Here is a 19,981-nt window from a genome sequence, read left to right as displayed (position 1 = left end):
CATCCACACACCAGATGTGCAGTCCAATAAATACATACATTATATATACAGTCACACACTCGTGCAATCCGATACACACTTGTTATATTACACATGCCGTGGCATACACACATTGCATATGTAGTCACACATACACATAACATACATACATATTTACAAGGGGCCTATCTTACTCCTGGAATACTAGTATGTTGGAAAGCATATAGTAAGGATGAGCTAGTCAGTACACATAGAATAAGAGGGGAAAAAAAGTCAAGATATATCACTTCATATGTTGGGTAAACATTTAGCTTTATTCTATTTTTTATTTTTTAGGAAAAATATGTGAGCATCCCAAATTACTTAAAAAATAAGGATAATTTCTGATTACTTTCCAATAGGCTACAGCGTATTTAAAGTCTTCCTATTGCTGCAGTCATATTAACAACGATTATTTGTAAATAACATTTACTTAATGTATCTATATATCTCTTAAAGTCTAATCACAGAAGATCATAATGGAATATATCAAAGATAGTCTACAACAGATTCCTGGATTCACTGCCATCTGCAATCAGTAGTTTTATACTTATACAATATGATTAGTTTCAATTTTGCCCTACAACTCACCTGAGATATCAAAAAGGTTTATTTACTAATATGTGAATTGCTAAATTTAGACCAAAATAGCAAATTTGGAAAAATTCTCCATCTTAACTATAGTATATGTTTGGGGGAGAAATCTCAAGCTGTATTAAGTTTCATAAATGCTTTTTAGAATGCCAATTGCTGTCAAATCAAAAGGTTCACTTTGACAGTCCACAATTAATTCATCAACCTTCAAACATAATCCTGAAATGAATCACAAAGACTTCTTTAGACTCTTATTGTCCTTAGAATAAACCGATGGGCTTGTACTCTAAAAATACAAATTGATCATTGTCACTATTGAGATCCTTTGGATGAAAGGAGAATGTCCACTGCTTGAGCTAAATTGTCCACATATCCATCAGCTGTCACATCAGGATGGTGTTCATCGGTAGGTCTAGAATAGAGAAGAAAGACGTTTCTAAGTGTTGCAATTCAGAGGCACCTCTAAATGATACAACTAAACACAGTGATCTCTGACCTGTACTTCCCAGTTCTGACGAGAACAGCTTTGATCCCACAGGATTGGGCTCCTCCAATGTCATTAATTAGATCATCCCCAATCATGAGAGCCTGGCATGGATATAGGAACAAAATGAAAAAGACAGCAAAAAAATCAAGGGAAACAGTGCAATATTAACAAAATATCTGCAGGAAAAAAATTTAATTAGTGATATTGCAGAAGGTCTTGATGGTAAGGTATGTCTTTTTGCTGATGATACAAAAATTTGCAACAGGGTTGATGTTCCAGGAGGGATAAGCCAAATGGCAAACGATTTAGGTAAACTAGAAAAATGGTCACAGCTGTGGCAACTGACATTTAATGTGGATAAGTGCAAGATAATGCATCTTGGGCATAAAAACCCAAGGGCAGAGTATAGAATATTTGATACAGTCCAAACATGAAGAGAAATACATATTGATCCTGTTGCATATCATAGGTAGACTGGGGTCGGCTAAGTGATCTCAGCAAATGTCAGCATGAAGATTTACTACATAAAAAGGGATATTCAGAGGAGTGTATTTTTTCTCAATTTGACAATTTTTATTAAGTTTCAATGGTACATAAAAGAAAAAGGGGTAGTTAGGTGGGGGGAAGTAACACAAAGCAGACACTGCATATCATTATCTCTTACATATCCAGGTTACCAGTTGAACATATAAAACATCACCTGTGCATACCTCCGTAGGGCCATCCTACTCAACCTTGGGGTCCACCCCCCAGATTGTGCTATACCGTTAGGCAGAGTTTCATCCCTCAATTAGGGTTTGTCCCAGTGTTTATTATCACTCAAGGCGGGAGGCTGTTATGTCAGGTTCGTTATACTACTGTACACACTATTGCACAGTCTTGGTGGTTGGGAGCTTGGAATGATTCGGGTTTGGCGTATCCCTAACCCAACCTCTCCAATTTAGTATCCATGTGCCAGCTTGCAGGTTCACTCCATGCGTGCCACCTGCTTAGGTCTCACCCACTGAGGTCCCGCTCACCCAGTCCGACCCTCCAGTGCCTGTGCGACCTGTCGTTAATTGACCTATTGAGAGCTCATTCTACAAAGGTGAACGAGGAATCCAACGTATTGCGGGACAGTTGATGTACAAGAACAAGAAAAGAGGAACAATATAACTATGTGCATGTGGGTAATGTACAAGATCTACCTGCTATGTATTTGGGGTGATGCCAAGGCTAGAGATTCATTCCATTTGAGGTGTTGATCCTATTGTATATTGAGTGCATTTATTTTCTTTTTTTCTCTATATTATACCTTCTGTCCGTCCCCATGCCCCCTAGTATGTTGTGTCTCCCACCTCTTCCGAGCTTCCATGACATGTTTATTGAAGGAAATCTGTTTGCTAATCTTTGTTTCGTATTCTAAGTTCAGGGAAATTTGTTGGGTAAGGTTTGCCCTATTCTGTGGTTGAGCTTGTTTCCAGGCCCTTGCAATGAGAGTGTTAGCTGCAACTAATATGTGATACACTAGACAGGAGTTTATTCTGGTGTATTCCTCCAGTGTCATGAATAAGAGGCCACACTCCGGTGTGATGGTGATCCTCCCCCCCCATAGCTTTAGATGCCTCCTCCTCTACCACTCTCCAATAGGGCTCTATCTTTGAGCACGTCCACCATATGTGGTAGATTGCACCTCTTTCAGTTGACACCTCCAGTACCAATCTGAGGTGTTGGGGTATATAATCGGCAGCCCTTCCGGCACCATGTATCATCTGTACAGTAATTGTCGCATTATCTCCATATGGGAGGCACACCTGGACCTCCCTTGGTGGGCTAGGAAAGCCTTTTCCCATTGTGTAGCAGTGAACTGTTTACCTAAGTCCGCTTGCCAGGCTAGTGCGAAGCCCGCAGGTGTATGCTTGGTGGCAGTGTTCAGCATATTGTAGAGCATGGAAAGTAGTTTTTTGGGAGTGTGCACCACCATACAGGCCTTATAAATGTTTCTAAGAGCGGCGTTGCTGCTTGGTCTTTTGAGCTCATCAGTAGAGATTCAAGTTTGATGTATTGGAACAGCGTTTCGGCTGGTAGGTTTTATTTAATTTGTAGCTCTGGAAAGGCCAACAGCCTATTCTGCTCATATAGTTGAACAACCCCCGTTTATCCAGGGGCGATGATCAAAGGTCAGATTAGCTATGTGTTTACTGTATAATGGGGTAGCCCATGTCTAGATAATGGTATATCCCAGGGTTTTTCTAATCATGTCCTACTTTTTTAGGAGCAGTGCAGTGGTGGGTGGCATGTTGGGCGTTGCGTGTGGGGCACCCAAAACAGGTGTTTCAGGCCTCTGGGGCATGACCAAGAAGACTCCAGTTCCACCCACTGTGGTGGTGAGGCCATTGCGTGAGTCTGGACCACTGTGGAGAGAATGTCAGCCTTATAATATAGCCGGATGTCTGAAATCCCCAATCCCTTAGATGGGTGTCTGCATAAATTTTTTTTGCCACCCGGATTTTGCAGTTGTCCTAGATAAAACATGTGAAAAACTCCTGCAGTTTATCTAAATAGTTTTTTGGTAGATGAATTTGTAGCGTCCTTATTAAACATAGAAATTTCGATAGCAGGACCATATTCACTGCCACCAGTCTTCCCAGCCAGGACAAAAACTTTCCCTCCGATCCTTCTATTTTGTCGCCCATATCCAGCAGTAACTGGTCATGGTTTGCAGTTAGTAAGTTTACCGGGCTCTTATCCAGTTTGATCCCCAGGATGGTAATATAATCCTTCCTCCAGTCCAAGGAGAAAGAGGCCTGTATTAGGTCCAGTGTGCGTCGTGGGACCACCAATCCCATAGCATGAGTCTTGGCAACATTTAATTTATAATAAGAGTGGCTCCCATACGTTTTTGTTTCCTTTGCAGGGAAATCTGGGGTTGTGTGAGTGTGAGTAGGACATCGTCCGCGAACAGGTTAGTGGTGTACTCCTTTTTCCCTCCATGCACGTGTATTGTCCCTGATTCTGGCTCAAGGGCCAGTATGTAGAGTAAGGGGAGAGAGGGGATACCCCTGTCGTGTTCTGTTTGTCAATTGTAGTGGTTCCAATAAGAACCCAGAGTTGAGCACCTGTGTCCTCGGCGAGCTATAGAGGGCCTCTACTACTGACATAAAACCCTCCAGGATGGCAAACTGGTGAAGCAAAGCCCTCATAATTTGCCAATGCCGGTGGTCGAAGGCCTTTTCCGATTCACAGGAGACTAATAGTTCTCCCTGAGGCTGTTTCCGGAGGCTATGCAGGATGTTAACTACTTTCCTAATATTCTCCGGTCCCTGTCTGCCTGTTACAAAGCCGACTTTGTCTTTATGGATGATGTGTGGCAGAATGGATCCCAAACGGGCTGCATACAACTTGGCTAGGAGCTTTGCACCTGTTTTAAACAATGAAATGGGCCTGAAATTCTGTGGGACTGTCGGTGATTTCCCTGGGTTTGGCAACGTGACTATATGTGCAAGTAACATTTCCGTGAGTCTTCATCGTTATGGCATTTGAGTATGCTCTAACTAATTGTGGGGCTAGTTTGCTGCTAATTTTTTTTGTAATACAGATTGTCTAAGCCACCAGGGCTGGGGGATTTGCCGTTGATAAAGTTTTAATCACCGATGGGATTTTCTGTCTGTGACAAACTGAACCTCGCCACGGGTTCTTGGAGGGGCCTGCTGGCCCGCCTCTTGCCTCAGGACTATGGCCCCTGAAATAGACCTGGCTAATATACTTTAAAAGGGCACTGTTCGTGCAATTTGGATTATGTGGTTCAGGAACCGAACAGCTGCACAAACCAGAGGCCACCCAGGAGCTTGTTAAACCTTATTAACACTTGGTAACGATTCTAACCGCAGTGTTCTAATTGTTTGTCTGGGTGGCCGCTGTTCGCATGAACGACCATCGACCATGAGGTAGCGGCCATCTTGTTCGCATGAACACAGGCAGCGGTGTTTGGTTGCCGAGTTCCTGGAACTAAAATCAGACACGAAAACTCCAGAACACCGCCAGACTTCATCGCCTGCGTTCAGTTCCACACAACTCAGAAGGGCACTGTTCGGTGGAATCTTTCATCTGGATGAGGGGAACAAGCTCCAGGGTAAGACTATTGACTATGTTCGGTTTTTAAACTACTGAACGTGACCGACCGCCAGCCCTGATTCTCTGGAACTGTTTTGGGCAGGAGCCTCGTGTGTGGTTGGTCAAATTATGCCTTCCATGGAAATCCCAAACCCCTGAACCGATCTGGGTGATTTTTTTATATGTTGGTCCCCCAGATCGGGGCTATCAGGGGATATGACTTTTGTAGGGTTTCCATGTGTTTTGGGGGTACTTTTGCAGGTTGTTAAAATGTATGTTTTCTGTGCCTGGAGATAATTGAGTATAGGACAGTTCCTGACTCTATCATCTCACAGGCACAGGGAAGGGATGATCCTGTTTTGTGTAGGAGTGTCCTGGATCTGAGAGCTAATGTAAGTACAGTGTGCATTTTGCCATAGTCCCCTCTCAGGTCTAGTGGGGAATGCCCCTGGAATATGTCACGGTAAACCCCTTGCATGGGGACTTGCATATAAACCGTCCAGTTGGCCTGAATAAATTCTTTCCTGTTGTACCCTTTATCTAGTCTAGGCTGATGTTTGGGTATACATCTGACTGCTTGGGGAATTTACTTGGATACTGCATTTTCTTCTGGAGAACGTTCGAATCAACACCCGAACTCCGAGCTATAATCAGTTCGGGAATGGGTATCTGAAATAACAGCGTTTTTAAAATTGTCCTTCTATGGGTCTCGTTAGGTCAGATTGTTGTTGGGTTGTTAGTTTAGGCAGATGTATTGTATCTAAGTAGTCCTTTATGCCAGACTCTAGGGGTTAGGGTGTATGTGGGTCGTCCTTTAAATTGTATAGTTGTGCTTAATAGTGGACAATCTCATTGCTTATGGCTTTCAGAGTCATGAGTTTGGTGTGGGAGGTGAGGTACGTGATTTTTTGGGAGGCCTGCCTAGCTTTGAGCCTCTGTGTTAATAGTTTGCCGGCTTTATTGCCTTGAGAGTATTGGTTTATTTGAATTTTTTTTTTTTTTATGTATAAGCCTATTTGTTCTGATGCTTGTTGGTGGAGGCTTCTAGTGAGTTGTGTGATTCTGCCTCTGGCTGTGACGAACGGGGTAAACTGGTTTTGAACAGAGAGCTCATAGAGCTCCTTCTGGATCTCTGTGGTTCTCTTTTGGGCCTTCCTGCGGAGGAAGGAGGCTCTCTGTATCAGTAAAGCTCTGTTAGGTCTTTATTCAGGCTTGCTATGGTGTTTTGCAGGGTTTGTAACATTTTCGCTGACATAGCATCCAGCATGGTTTGCATTACCATGTGGTTCAATGTCATGCTGTCAGTCTCCGTCGGCAGGTTTTGCTCCGAGCCCTCATCGGCGCCATCTTGGATGGCAGAGAAACCTTGCATTGACTCAATTTCGAGGTGAAGAATTGGGTTTTATCCACCTATTCTGCGTTCTTTTTCGCTTTAGGGACATGCTCGTTTTCTTAGGTGTCTGGGGTTCAATTGCTCCGTTTAAGGCCTCCACAGCACAGAACCTCGCTTACATCGTCATCGGGATCCAGGACACGGACCCAGAGGAGTGTATTTTTTTTAATTGTGTAAATGGGTAATTCCATTGTGAGCTGCCCTTTGAATATTCTGTATTCAGAGATCATTTATCCTTAGTGCAAACTTTCCCTAACCCTTCTAATAGTTTTTAATGTGTCAAATTTAAAAGACCAAAAAAATGCATTAGTAACAGCTGCAATAGCTTATCTTAGCAAGAATACAGATGGCTGAATTAATGCAACATATCACTTACAGGCTTTAAAAGAAAATATACTTACCTCTTCTGGCTTTACACCCATTTCTGCTAAGGCTGACATGAAAAAATTTGGTGATGGCTTTCCCACAACCTCAGCGGTTATATCGCAGGCATACTGTGAGAGACAATAATGTAATTAGTAGCCTGGAGAAACATAGGGTAATATTAAGGGGAGAAGCAGGGTAACTTACCTCCAGTGCTTTCATATATGCTCCTACATCCAACTTCAAGCCATCAGTTTCCTTATAATAACGCCTGGGGGAACAGTGTTAAGTTATAGAACTCTGTGTCTCCAGTTATACAATAGCAATGCACATAAACAATAAACGATAAACAAAACAGATTTGCCAACCAGGTGATTTAAAGGAACACTATAGCGCTACAGTCACAAGAGGCAGAGTAGCAATGTTTTCTGCTGCAGGGTTAAGACAGCCCGCTCCAATGAGATGGATGTCTATAGAGTCCCTTTAATGTGGATTCGTTCGTCACAGCCAAAGCATGCTTCTCTCCTCCCCCTCACCAGTGCATGGAGCAGCAGGTTATAGAGGTTATACACTCTCACCCCTTTCCTAGTGAAATAAGGATCGGTTTATCCATGTTCAGTAGAACCTGAAATGCATGGTTCACGTTTTGATAGGAGAAGTTTTCAGCGGCGTCTCCAATAACGACACAGTTTGGGTCAGACTTATCAGTTGAGTCAAACTCAGGCAGCAGATCTATTACAAAGACAAGGATAACATCAGAGTCTAACATTTAGCCCCAAGGCAGTTCCTCGTCTGTTGTAGGCTGACAAACCATCATGGCTGTTGAGCCGCTACAAAAGCTGGGCAAATCTTTTTCATCACCTCTGTTTTACATCAATAACTAAACAGAACGGATAGCTTTGCATAGGCGAGCTCACTGGCAATATACATAGTCTACATCCATTATGGATACTTATAAAAAGCAGGTGAAGAGGCTGGTTTACATCATCATAGGACATACTTACCAAGAATTCAGACGTTTTCTTGCATTATCATAGGTTAAAGATACAGAGCACTTTAAAAGCTAAATATATATATATATACACACAGATAGAGAAAGAGAGAACAAAATAGACAGTAATGGTAAATTGAATTTTTCCCTTATCTCTATCCATCAACCATGATTGTACATATTTTTGAAGATCAAGTATACTGTTCCCTTTTGCCCTTTTGTGACAAATTGATGCTGTTGATCGGACACTGACCATCATGTACTAATAAGTGAGGGCGCAAACCACGATCTTTTAGCAGTTTTTTGGCTGCAGGACCTGGTGCGGTTACTTCTTCTTCAGATATACTAAAGCCAACTCTTTGCAGCTTCCGGACAAAGTGATCGCGTGTAGCCTGTGACTCGTTGGTGCAGAAACGCAGCTTCAACCCAGATCCCCTTATCCTGTAATGTAAAGAGACATTAAAGTAGAGACAAAAGCTACTATTAGTGCTAGGACGATAGGAAACATAGTACACAGCTTTGCAAAACTTGTTATACTGAATCGTACGTTTGGTATTATGGCACACGGTATTATGTTTATCCCTTCGGTGCCTCTGGCCTCAATAATTTAAGGTTAAATACAGCTCTGCGGTTTGTCTCTGCCCAACAGAAAGATGAAAATTATTCATAGCACTTACAGTGTAATTGCCCTTCATAACATAAGCTTTTCTCTTTTTAAATGAGTCATTTGGATAAAGAGATAAAGTGGTCCCCAATTTACTCCACTAATATGCCAGCGATGCGTGGCACATACAGAGGGTAATGATGCAGGTGAGCGAAGCAGCCAAGGGACCAATTATTTCTAATAAATTACTATGCGACCTTCTCAGAACAGTGAGCAGCGGGTGTGACAGGAGAAAGGGACGGACACACAACATCTGTTCTTTCATGTACCAACAAACTCACCCAACAAGTGCCATAGCTCTGTGCCAAGTCAGATACAAATAGGCCATCACCCAGTATACTGCAAATACACTTAGTGGAGTATGGAAACAAAACGCCATGTTACACACGAACAACTAGGTGCTATTCTGAGACGAACTGCAAAATAAAGAGCAATCACTATAGACACCAAAACTCAGTATAACAAAAACCCATTTTATCCCCAAAAATATCAGCAAATGTAAAAATATTTTTTGCATTTTTTTTTTGTTTTAGATTCCTTTTAAAAAAAATAAGAAAAATTGCTTTTTTTATAGGGTTGCTGCCTGAGTGTCAGGATAAACTATAACCCAACACGCAGAACCTAGGTTAACTATACCAAAGCTGATAGGAAAGGAGACTTTAGAGTGGCTGGACTTAAAGGGACACTATAGGCACCTGGACCACTTCAGCTCATTGAAGTGGTCTGGGTACAGTCCCCCACGTTCTCCATGAAGACATCCATCGTCAGGAAAATCCCCATAGGAAAGCATTGAAGCAAAAAACATTGTCATTTATGAGACACTGTAATGCTTGTATTAAAGGAACACTATAGTCACCAAAACAACTTTAACTTAACAAAGCAGTTTTGGTGTATAGATCATACCTCTGAACTCTGACTGCTCAATTATGTGCCATTTAGGAGTTAGATCACTTTTTTCTATTTATGCAGTACTAGCCACACCTCCCCTGGCTTTGCCTGACACAGCCTGTATTAAAACAAATAGTTTCAATTTCAATCAGACTTCACTTACTTTAAATGTTTTTATTTCCTGTATTTAACTTTAATCACACATAGGAGGCTCCTCCAAGGTCTAGCAAGCTATCAACAGAGAAGGAGATAAGAAATTCTAAATTAAACAGAATTTGCAATAAAGTAAGTGTAAACATTGAATTACTCTTTACAGGAAGTGTTTAGGGTGGCTGTGTGAGTCACATGCAGGGAGGTGTGACTAGGGCTGCATAAACAAAGTTATTTAACTCCTAAATGGCAGAGAATTGTTCAGTGAGACTGCAGGGGCATGATCTGTAGACTAAAACTGCTTCACAGAGCTAAAGTTGTTTTGCTGACTACAATGTCCCTTTAAATAGCCCTTTTGTGGCTGTTTTGCTTACAGCCACTAGATATGCATCCACTGTGAGAACCAAGCCAAACTATTCTCAGAGCTAACCTCTATTTAGCGGACAGCCACTAGAGGTCTCTCATCGCCATCAACCAGTAAAGCTCAGTCCTGCAATCAAATGCTCCAGATGCAAAAAGCACTGGATTGGAAGAGATGGCAGTTGATGTCAGCATGCTTGATAAAACCACTGGTGGGGGAGTCCCAACGCTGGAAAAGAGGTGAGTAATTTCATCACAGGGGTATATACCCTTCTTAGGTGGTGTCAAGTGACATGAGAGCGCAGTGACAGGTTCACCGATTCAAAGTTGATAAAGGCTTCCATTACAGTGTTTTTCTTTTTTTGCTTGTTTACTTTGTTTCTCTGATTTCTGTGAATTCTGGTTTTCTTATTTTTAGATTTGTCTTTCATTTTCATTAATTTCTATATTCCTGACCAGGGGAGACACTGGCATTTTTGGTTGTTCAAATTCCTGGAGTTATTCAGGTAAGCCGGATCACTCTTGTGTCAAGATTAACCTTGCCAAAATGTCTGAGAGGTTGGCCTTCTACTGCCTGAAAACTGCCCTTTCTTCTAGGTTTAACTCATGTGGATCTGCACTTTCCAATTAGCTGCTCAATTTGGGACAGGTAGGGATGGTGGAACGCTCTGAGCAAACTCTCCCTCTGTGCTAATGCGGAAAGTTAACTTTCGCATTAGCCGACCCACAGCTTGTGGTGCTTACAATGTCCTTTGAAAAAGTACTAATTTTATCAATCTTATCACATTAAAAAACTAACCATAATAGCCGTTGATTGTTGGATTTCTTTAAATTTTCCCAAATGTATTTGTCTGCTTTTTCCAGCCTATGTGTAAAGCTGTATCATGTGTCGATGACCTTTCGAGTTAAGTAATACTATCTAATATTAGCTCTGGTACTCTCCGACACGAAGTAGCACACTCATTTTCCAATATTAACTTTCTAATGAAAAATGCTACCTCGAAGCAAACTTTAATATACCGTATATATATATAAAACTTATTTATTTTTTTTTATTAAAAATACTGTAGATTACAGCTTGTGAGATGTGTTACATCACAGTTTTTAATTACTGCTGATTAGGAGACACAATAATTTGTATAGATTACAGTATTCGTTAACATGCATTATCAATAGATTGTCAAACTGCTTTGGACTAGTTTGTCATAAACCAATGCTCCTTCTGCCCCACCAGAGCACATAACCTGTCTCTCGGATAAAATCACATGCAAATATCCAGCCAACCTTGAATGGCAATGACTATGGTAGCTCACTACTCTGAGCCTATCAATACCTTGGACTATGGGTGCTGGAACGTCTCTGTTTTTTGTCAAACTGTTCCAAAACTGTCTGACAGATAACTTGGTATGGAACCCTTACACTGATAACACCATAAACACTACACCGAGCTGTTTTGGTTATGCGGCTTTGAGTGCCCCTTTAAGCAACCCAAAGAGTAACTAGATTTTACTTTTATTTCAGGACATGCATTGTTTTTTACGACTGGCTATAAACTCTCAGTGAATTTTAATATTACAACTTTGTCAACTGTTAAGTTGTTAAGCGTGCCCCTATTACACAAGAATAAAAAGCCACACTTCTGCATCTCAGTTACAAAAGGCTTTGTTTTGCCTCATTGAAATGAGGATACCACTTTCAAAGGCATTGAGTTAATCTGATCCTAATTTCACTAGACAATCATCCCCTCTGATCTTTTATGAGTCCCACAAAACATCTGTGTTGGTAAAACAATTACCTGCATAAATGCTTATGTGCCATTTAATCATTAATTGGCTGCTGACAGGAATCTGAATTGTGATCACTGCATCTGTTTTCCCTCATTAAAGGGACACAATGCTTAATCACCAACACACTTTAATTGGAGAGCTAAAAGTTGAACAGAAAGAATCGCTGGAGGAAGACAAAACTATATAAAAAAAATAACAAAATAAAATAGTTTGCTGTCAAAAAATGAAAAGAAAAATGTCATAGTGATGTAATAACTGGGATGTGCGTACATACATCCCAAGTGTCTCTATTAAGGTGGGACAGTCCCTATTTTAGGGCCAAATCCCCCTGTACCTCGGTTTTATCTAATGTCCCTCTTTTCTAGGAGCTCCATATTGTTGGTGCATCTGAGTGTATAACAGAGCTCCAGAGCAATAATACTCCCAGTAATGTGTCTTTAAACTACAATAAATGTGTTTAGAAATCATTGTGTAAATAGGATACATTGTTCTTGTTCTAAATTGCATTTTACATTAATTGGTTACATAAATTGTTATAAGTAAGTCTCATAATTTTTTTCAGAACAGCCCTGTTCCTTGCCACATCCCCACTCACACCCTAAAATGAAGGTGTTCCTCTTTGTTCTTTTGACATGTTGGGAGGTATGTGAATAGAATCTGATAAACTTTAAAAATGTCTGCTCTGGGTGCGTGGTTTCAGCAGCAAAGCCGCAAGGATGCTTCTCTCTGAGCTTAGTACAAGTGTGGGCTGGAAAAAGTCCCTCAGATTGTCCTACCTTTGTAACCCTAGAACGAAGGGTGGGTGAAGCCTTCTTTTCCATCACTAGTTATTACGATGCCACACGTCTTTAGAATTACTTAATGGCACAATCATCACCCAAACGTTCACTGGTATATTGTTCTAAATTGAAATATCATTACTCCCAGTCCCCACCATATGGCTCGAAACCCAAGCCACCCCACCACAGGCGAAACAGCACAATTAATTAGAGGCCACATTACACTTATGACACGCTATAACAATACCATTACAATGAATCCTGGTTCGCTGATACGCTGGTTCTTCAGCCCTGTTCCATGACAACCGTTAAATCAAAGTGAAATTGCTCAAAACGTTTGACCAAGAAACTGGTGACGTCACACGCATTCCAAATGACACAAAAATCCCTTCTTTGACATGTAGTGGTTATGGAGCCTTGAATGACCCTTTGATCTTGATTTAAAACTATAAAGAGCCTGTAATTTAGCCCCATCTGTTGATAATGCAAAACAAATACTTTTGTAATAAGGATTTGTTCTTATAAATAAACTTACATTTATTAAGAAATGGAAAAAAATATATATATATATTTAGGTTTGATGGCCAATAATTTGCAGAAAGTAGAACAGTGATGTCCAAATAGTCTATCCACAGGTTGTAGATTAATGTATGTTTTAGCCCATTGTGGGATAATATTTTTTTCTTCTTCATACAATCTTTGATTTTGAAAACCGGTTTAAAAATGTTACATTTAGTATATCTCTCTATGGCTGCCCTCCTGTGGTTTGTGATTACTTTATGACCTATTACAGCTCGATTTCATTAACTTTTAGAGTCTTGCTCAACCTGAATGGAGGAATGTGAGGACTTCCGATAGCAGATGCTCAGGGCTATACTGCTCTTGTTTGTTGCTATGGTCAGAAGCGTTTATTATTTAGAAAACAACCCGCTTTAAATATCCAACTGATCTAGGCATTAACATGCAAACAGACCTCCAGCTGAGCTTTAAGAAGGTTTTACAGCCTTCTTTGACTAGACAGGTCTGTGTGTTTGTATTGTATACAAAGAATACACGGGGAAACAAACAAAAGACACACTTTTGATTATACTTCATGCAAAAAGACCAACAGAGCTAACCTAACTGTATACTACATATACAATGTATATTTCTAGGTATACTCTAGACAGCTATACACTGCTATAAAAACAATCTTAAATATGATGGACCACATGCAATGAATCCTCTACCCCTGTGGTATAAAATGTACATCCCACTAAGCATATGTATCTGTTCTGCCTGGTTTCAGTGCAAGGGAAACCTGTTCCCATTGCAAGGCCTAAGGTATATGCTCACTATCTGGTTGTGCCAATACCCCAGAACTTCAGGAAAGGTCAGTAGAACTATGGACTCCGTGCGATTCGTGAGAGAGTCCGAGATACACAATAAACACAAACATTGAACGATACACTCTAAGCATCATAACACGTACAGCTCATTTAAGTGTGACGTGTCTGATGGCACAGTACCTCAAATTTGTGTCACAACCTCAGGCCCACCGAAAGTCCTGCTTTAGTTTCCTGGTAATGCACTAGCGCTGTGCAGGGGGCATTAGGACCCTCTCCCGATTCCATAGGCCAGAGTGTTGGGACGTATGCAATCTTTAAACTCTTGGACAGTAATAACAGGCTTAGAGCCTTCAACTAGCTTTCCACCATCAATCATTTTTGCCCAAAGTCTACGTGTATGTAGGCATATGTAAACATATATGTATATATGTGTACACTTGCATTCATACTAACTAATATTACATTTGTTCACACACAAAGTCACAATGACTTGATTAGCCCCCACACTGTCCATATAGTAGTCAAGTCCTCACCCAAGCAAAGAGAGCCCTAACACTGTTCTTTCTAGATCTTTACTCTCATTTCAATAAAAGCCTTGGGTGTCTCCTTGCTGTCATCATTCTTTCCAGATCTTTATGGCTCTTTTATCTTCTTTTCATACCTGTCTCCGGGGCTTCTTCTGCGCTGGACCTATCTTCTGCAATTTCTTACTTTGCCATGTCCACCATGCCCAAATTAGTCAACTTTAAGTCAGTTCTGTCACTTTTTGAGATTTTCAGAAAGATAGAATCGTTATAGAGTCTTGGAGTCTAATATGTACAATTTCCTTGCCAATTCTCCACACAAACCTAAATTTAGAAAAAAACTAATATTAAAGGAATACTATAGTCTCCCAGATCACTTCATCTCAATTGAGTGGTCTGGGTGCAGTAGTCTGGTCATTTTGTAAAAGATTGAAGTTTTTTAAGATTAAATTCACCACTAATGGTTGTCTTTCGGACAGCTATTAGAAGTACTTCTTCCTCCAGATTGAGTAAAACTCGGTCTGGGAATCAATGCTGCTCACAGCAGCATTTGATTGGAGGAGCATAACGTTTGGCGGCACATGCATAACTCTAGATTGGAGGAGATCGGGAAGACATCAGCTGGTGTCTTCAAAGGTTGAGCGGGTACAGCAGAGGAGACCCGTCACTAGAAAATAGTTGAGTATTCTTTATTTTACCTTTTTTTTTTTTAAATGTAAACAGAGGGGAAGAGGCTGGACAGAAGATGTGTATATGGAAGGGAATCTAATAGTCCCGAAATAACGAATTTTATTTTACGAACTATCGGTTCCATTTAAAGTGGCTCTGCTGCTGTTGGGGTCTTTGCATATAAATGTTACCATCTGCTGTGGGAACTGAGAAACCCTGAAGGCGGAAATGCTCACTTGTCAAGTTTTGTTAACTTGAGGCTGTTGTATAAAGAAAACAATTTCTGACTTTGTCTTATGATATCTTTTGACTGATTTTGTTGACATTCCAATGTAGTCAATACGAACATCCCATAAAAGTTTTAATCATGTAAAAAATAATTGCTTGACATGGTCACATTAATAAATGCAACACTTTATTTTCTACTCTGAACTTTGAATTATCTGCTACATATTGTATAACGCCATTGCATTTAAAGTAAAAATTTTCTACCCTGATACTGTGGATTGAGCTCTCCTAGCAGACTACTCCAAGCATATTCAATATGTTTACAGTATACAGAACAGGATTCACAGTATGTGAATGCTATCCCTGTTCAGTGCTTGTAGTAAACTACAGAATGATTATCCATGTGTCAAATATCAGTTATATTTAGACTTGGTCATGTTTCAATGGCTATGTTTAAAGTAAAAATTATATTGCTTCAGTTTCACCTACGATGGTAGTTGCCATATTAAGATATATAGTAGGTATATATAACAATTAACATTTTCCGTGTGAATACCTGCAAAAAATTCTTCAAGTCAGCTATGTATTCAGTCCTGCTAATTTGGACAATAATGTGAAAGTGGCAAGGACTTCCAAATAATTAGCTATCTCCTTATTTATTTATTTTTGAGGTAATATGGGATATTCGCATACACACATTTACACTCACCAAACACATAAATTTAATTGAAAAGGGGATTGCAAAATCTATACTAAACCAGCCAAGTTGAAGATTTTTTTTCAACTCATTATTTTACAAAGCAATAATTTTACAGATATTTTTTAGAAACTATATAAATTGAATGTCATGGGTCACAATTCTAGTTCCTTATTCCATACAAGTTGGTATCCCTGATGTGAATATATTTGTACCTAATCAAAAGTTTTCTGAAGGACCACTTATTGCTAACGGATGAATATAAGAGTCAGATTTTTTTGTGGAAAGAAAATTAAGAGCATATACGGTACTCCAAAAATGTTGGATCTAACTAGAAGTAGATCTGAATATATTTGTACCTAAATAAATTTTATCTGAAGGACTACTTATTGCTAACTGATGAAGATACAAATTCCTTAAAGGGACACTATAGTCACCAAAACAACTTTAGCTTAATGAGGCAGTTTTGGTGTAGAGATCATGCACCTGCAGTCTCACTGCTCAATTCTCTGCCATTTAGGAGTTTAAATCACGTTGTTTATGCAGCCCTGGGCACACCTCCGTGCATGTGACTTACACAGCCTTCATAAACACTTCCTGTACAGAGTCCTCTAATGTTTACACTTCCTTTATTGCAAATTCTGTTTAATTGAGAATTTCTTATCACCTGCTCTGTTAATAGCTTGCTAGACCCTGCAGGAGTCTCCTTTATGTAATTAAAGTTTAACTTACAGAGCAGGCGGTAAAAACTTTTATAGGAAGTTACATCTGATTAAACATGAAACCATTTTGCTTTCATGCAGGCTTTGTGAGTCACAGCCAAGAGAGGTGTGGCTAGAGTTGCATAAACAGAAAAAATAATAATTTAACTCCTTAATGGCAGTGAATTGAGCAGTGAAACTTCAGAGGGATGATCTATACTACCAAACTGCTTAATTAAGCTAAAGTTGTTTTGTTGACTATAGTGTCCCTTTAATGAGTCATATTTTTGGGGAAAAGAAATCAATGGCAAATACTCTAGGTCAAGCATGTCAAACTTGCGGCCCACAATGGATATATTTGTGGCCCACCTGCCCTGAAGGCTACTTTGTGTTGTGGCTGCCACTAGCTGGAAGATAGGAAAGATACTTCCTATCTGATTCTTGTCTTCCCTCCCACGGCCAATCGCGTGCTCCAACAGACCAGCCACTTCCCCTTCCCTTCTGCTTGCAGCGCCAGAGTAATGTCTAGCATGCTTGAGCAGAGAAGAGCAGGGCTGGAACTAGAGGACGGTGGCTCATCTTAATGTAGGGTAAGAGGGGCTTGGGGGACCTTCCTGTGTAGTGTGCTGGAAGGAGGTGGCAGTGTATTAAATTGGGGGTGGGAATGGGCAGTGTAGTAATTTTAGGTAGTGGGCATGGTGTTAATTTGGGGGATGGAGAGGCCAGTGTATTAAATTGGGGAGAGGTGGCAGTCTATTAACTTGGGGGAGTGAGGGGGGCAGTGTATTAAATTGGGAGAGGGGCAGTGTATTAAATTAGAGTGCTGAGAGGAGGGTCAGTGTATTCAATTAGAGGTCTGGGAGGAGGGTCAGTGTATTCAATTAGAAGTCTGGGAGGAGGGGTAGTGTATTAGATTGGATTTGGGGAAATGTATTGGATTTGTGGGCAGTGTATTATAATGGAGGAGGGGGCAGTGTATTTGGGTGGAAGGGGTAGTGTATTAGAGTGGAGGGAGGGGAGGCAATGTATTGGATCTGTGGGCAGTGTATTAGATTGGGTCTGCATGGAGGCGCTGAACACTCCCCATGGAGATGCTGATTGGCCGCGCAGCTTTTTTGCCACACATGCAGAATAGCCTCCCAATTCTTTCCCATAGGGAAGTTTGATAATCTCAGCCAAAGTGAAGAATATACACTCGTAGGACTTCAAAATTAACAAGATAACGTAATTTGTTTTGTTTTTTACAGCCGTGCAACAGCATACATTCACCATTTCAGTCCTGTTACCAAACATTTCTTAATATGTCAAGGTGGTTGGACTGAAACATTGGTTAGATGAAAATACACGTCTCCTTAAAATAAATTTGCTCTTTTGAAGCCCTATGAGCGCGAGGACGTCCAGTGTCAGTTATGCAATTTTATTATACTATAATTTTCTAAATAAGCTACTTTTTTATGAAAACTGAAGTTTTTGTCTGTTGGCGGCCCATATCAACTTAAACCTTGTTTATTGGACCAGTGCTAACCTCTGAGTTTGACATGCTTGCTTTAGGTATTCTAAGGTAAATGAACAGAAAGGACTTAAGACCTCCGAGCTTGCCCCGTGGACCCCCTCCCCCTTTTCTTCCAAGTTGGTTTTATTTATGGTCTGCTTATACATAGGTGACTTCATAGGTAAAATGGATCATTTGCAAACATTGACTATTTTTGCAGAAACTTTGCAAACTGCTTTTCAGTTGACTTTGTAGTGAATGGACTACATCATGATGCTCAATCATCACTGCAGGTATACCATAAAACACACTCCCCGGCTCTTGTAAAACTACAACTCCCATGCTGCCTTGGCAGGTTTTATGCTTACAATGCATTCAGGGAATTGTAGTTTTAAACTAAAACACATACAAGCTCCCAGTTATTGAAGAACTACACATTCCATGATGCTTTGACATCTTCTGCCCTGGCAAAGCATGATGGGAGCTATAGTTGTAGAAAAGCCTTTCTTTATGAGTTATCAGCTATAATTTTAATGGAGCACAGTTATGACGTCATACACTGACAGCTCATGGACCAGGTTGTCTCTGGGCATCAAACCACGCCCCCTACCACTACTTCAGACCACGCCCCTATCACGCCTTCATATGACAGTCCAGACCACGCCCACTTGATTTATTTCTACCGTGTTTTCCAGCATTCACCTGCTCACTGCCTCTATGGAGCCTGGGATGGCAGCTCCCCCTGCCGGTCCGCCGCTGTCATACAGCACCCCACTGACATCCAGGAGCACCGCCCGAACCCCCTTAGCCCAAGCTGCCATTGTCAGAGCTAGCCCAACTCTGGAGCTGGAGGGACAGAGTCCGCCTCTGATGACGTCACTGGGGGGGAGCGAGGGATGCCGGTACATGTAGTCAGGAGCCTGATAGTGGCTAGCTGATCACTTTGATTTAGAGGTATTGCTATGAACAGAAGGTTTAGGATTCATTCATTGTTACATTTAAACTTTTATTACATTTTCATTATACAGAATGACATGTCTTGGCAAATATTAATTAATCATATATTTTTGTATTGTTTATTGTTTTATTATAATAATATATATAAATCAATCAAAAATAAGAAAGCTTGGCACTCCTCCCTAATAGAAAAATCATTACTCTGATACCGAGGTGCAAATCCCGCGCTAATCCATAGTCAAATTAGTGGCAAAAAAAGGTATTTATTGTATTTATAAAAAATACATTAGCTGTGCATATACGAAAAAAACGACGTTTCGACCCTCCTTTATCAAGATCTACCCAGGAGGGTCAAAACATTGATATTTTTTTCCCGTATATGCACAGCTAATGTATTTTTTATAAATACAACAAATACCTTTTTTTTTGCACTAATTTGAAGACCTAGTGTGCTCCCTCATACCTCTTTGACTATATATATTTATTACACTAATTTATAGAATAGAGAGTGTGTAAGATGGCAAAAGATTTTATTATTACTAAAATCTAGCCTCAATGTTTTTTTCTGTGCTCTAAATCGTTTTTTTTTCTTCAGATCTCGTTTTTTTCTTTTCTTTTTCAATAGAAGACAAATATAAGGCAACAATGATTTTGCAGTAACATTCCAGTTCCCAGAATCCATTCATAGTCAAAATCTTATTACAAACCAAAGAAAAGAAAATGTTACTTGCGCTTTTTCCTTAATCCCTATGTATATTTAGACAAATGGAGGTCATTTAGTTGCTCCAATGGCCAATGGCCTCATTAGAGATATCTTTG

The 19,981-nt window shown here is 40.3% G+C and overlaps 1 protein-coding gene across 1 annotated transcript; it reads right to left on the bottom strand.

Annotated features, from left to right (window-relative positions):
* Window positions 1–326: 326 nt before the first annotated feature.
* LHPP (phospholysine phosphohistidine inorganic pyrophosphate phosphatase) lies at window positions 327–19,090 on the bottom strand. The gene is made up of 7 exons (XM_063435038.1): window positions 18,908–19,090; window positions 8,192–8,379; window positions 7,526–7,679; window positions 7,155–7,218; window positions 6,986–7,078; window positions 1,109–1,200; window positions 327–1,024 (listed from the first exon to the last, which is right to left on the bottom strand). The coding sequence occupies exons 1-7, from the start codon at window positions 19,024–19,026 to the stop codon at window positions 925–927; spliced, it is 810 nt and encodes a 269-aa protein (XP_063291108.1). The 5' UTR covers window positions 19,027–19,090; the 3' UTR covers window positions 327–924.
* Window positions 19,091–19,981: the final 891 nt, after the last annotated feature.

The sequence above is a fragment of the Pelobates fuscus genome, chromosome 10, assembly GCF_036172605.1.
Source record: "Pelobates fuscus isolate aPelFus1 chromosome 10, aPelFus1.pri, whole genome shotgun sequence".
NCBI lineage: Eukaryota > Metazoa > Chordata > Amphibia > Anura > Pelobatidae > Pelobates > Pelobates fuscus.
The sequence above is the reverse complement of the archived record's forward strand: the minus strand, read 5'-3'. Positions and strand labels throughout refer to the sequence as shown.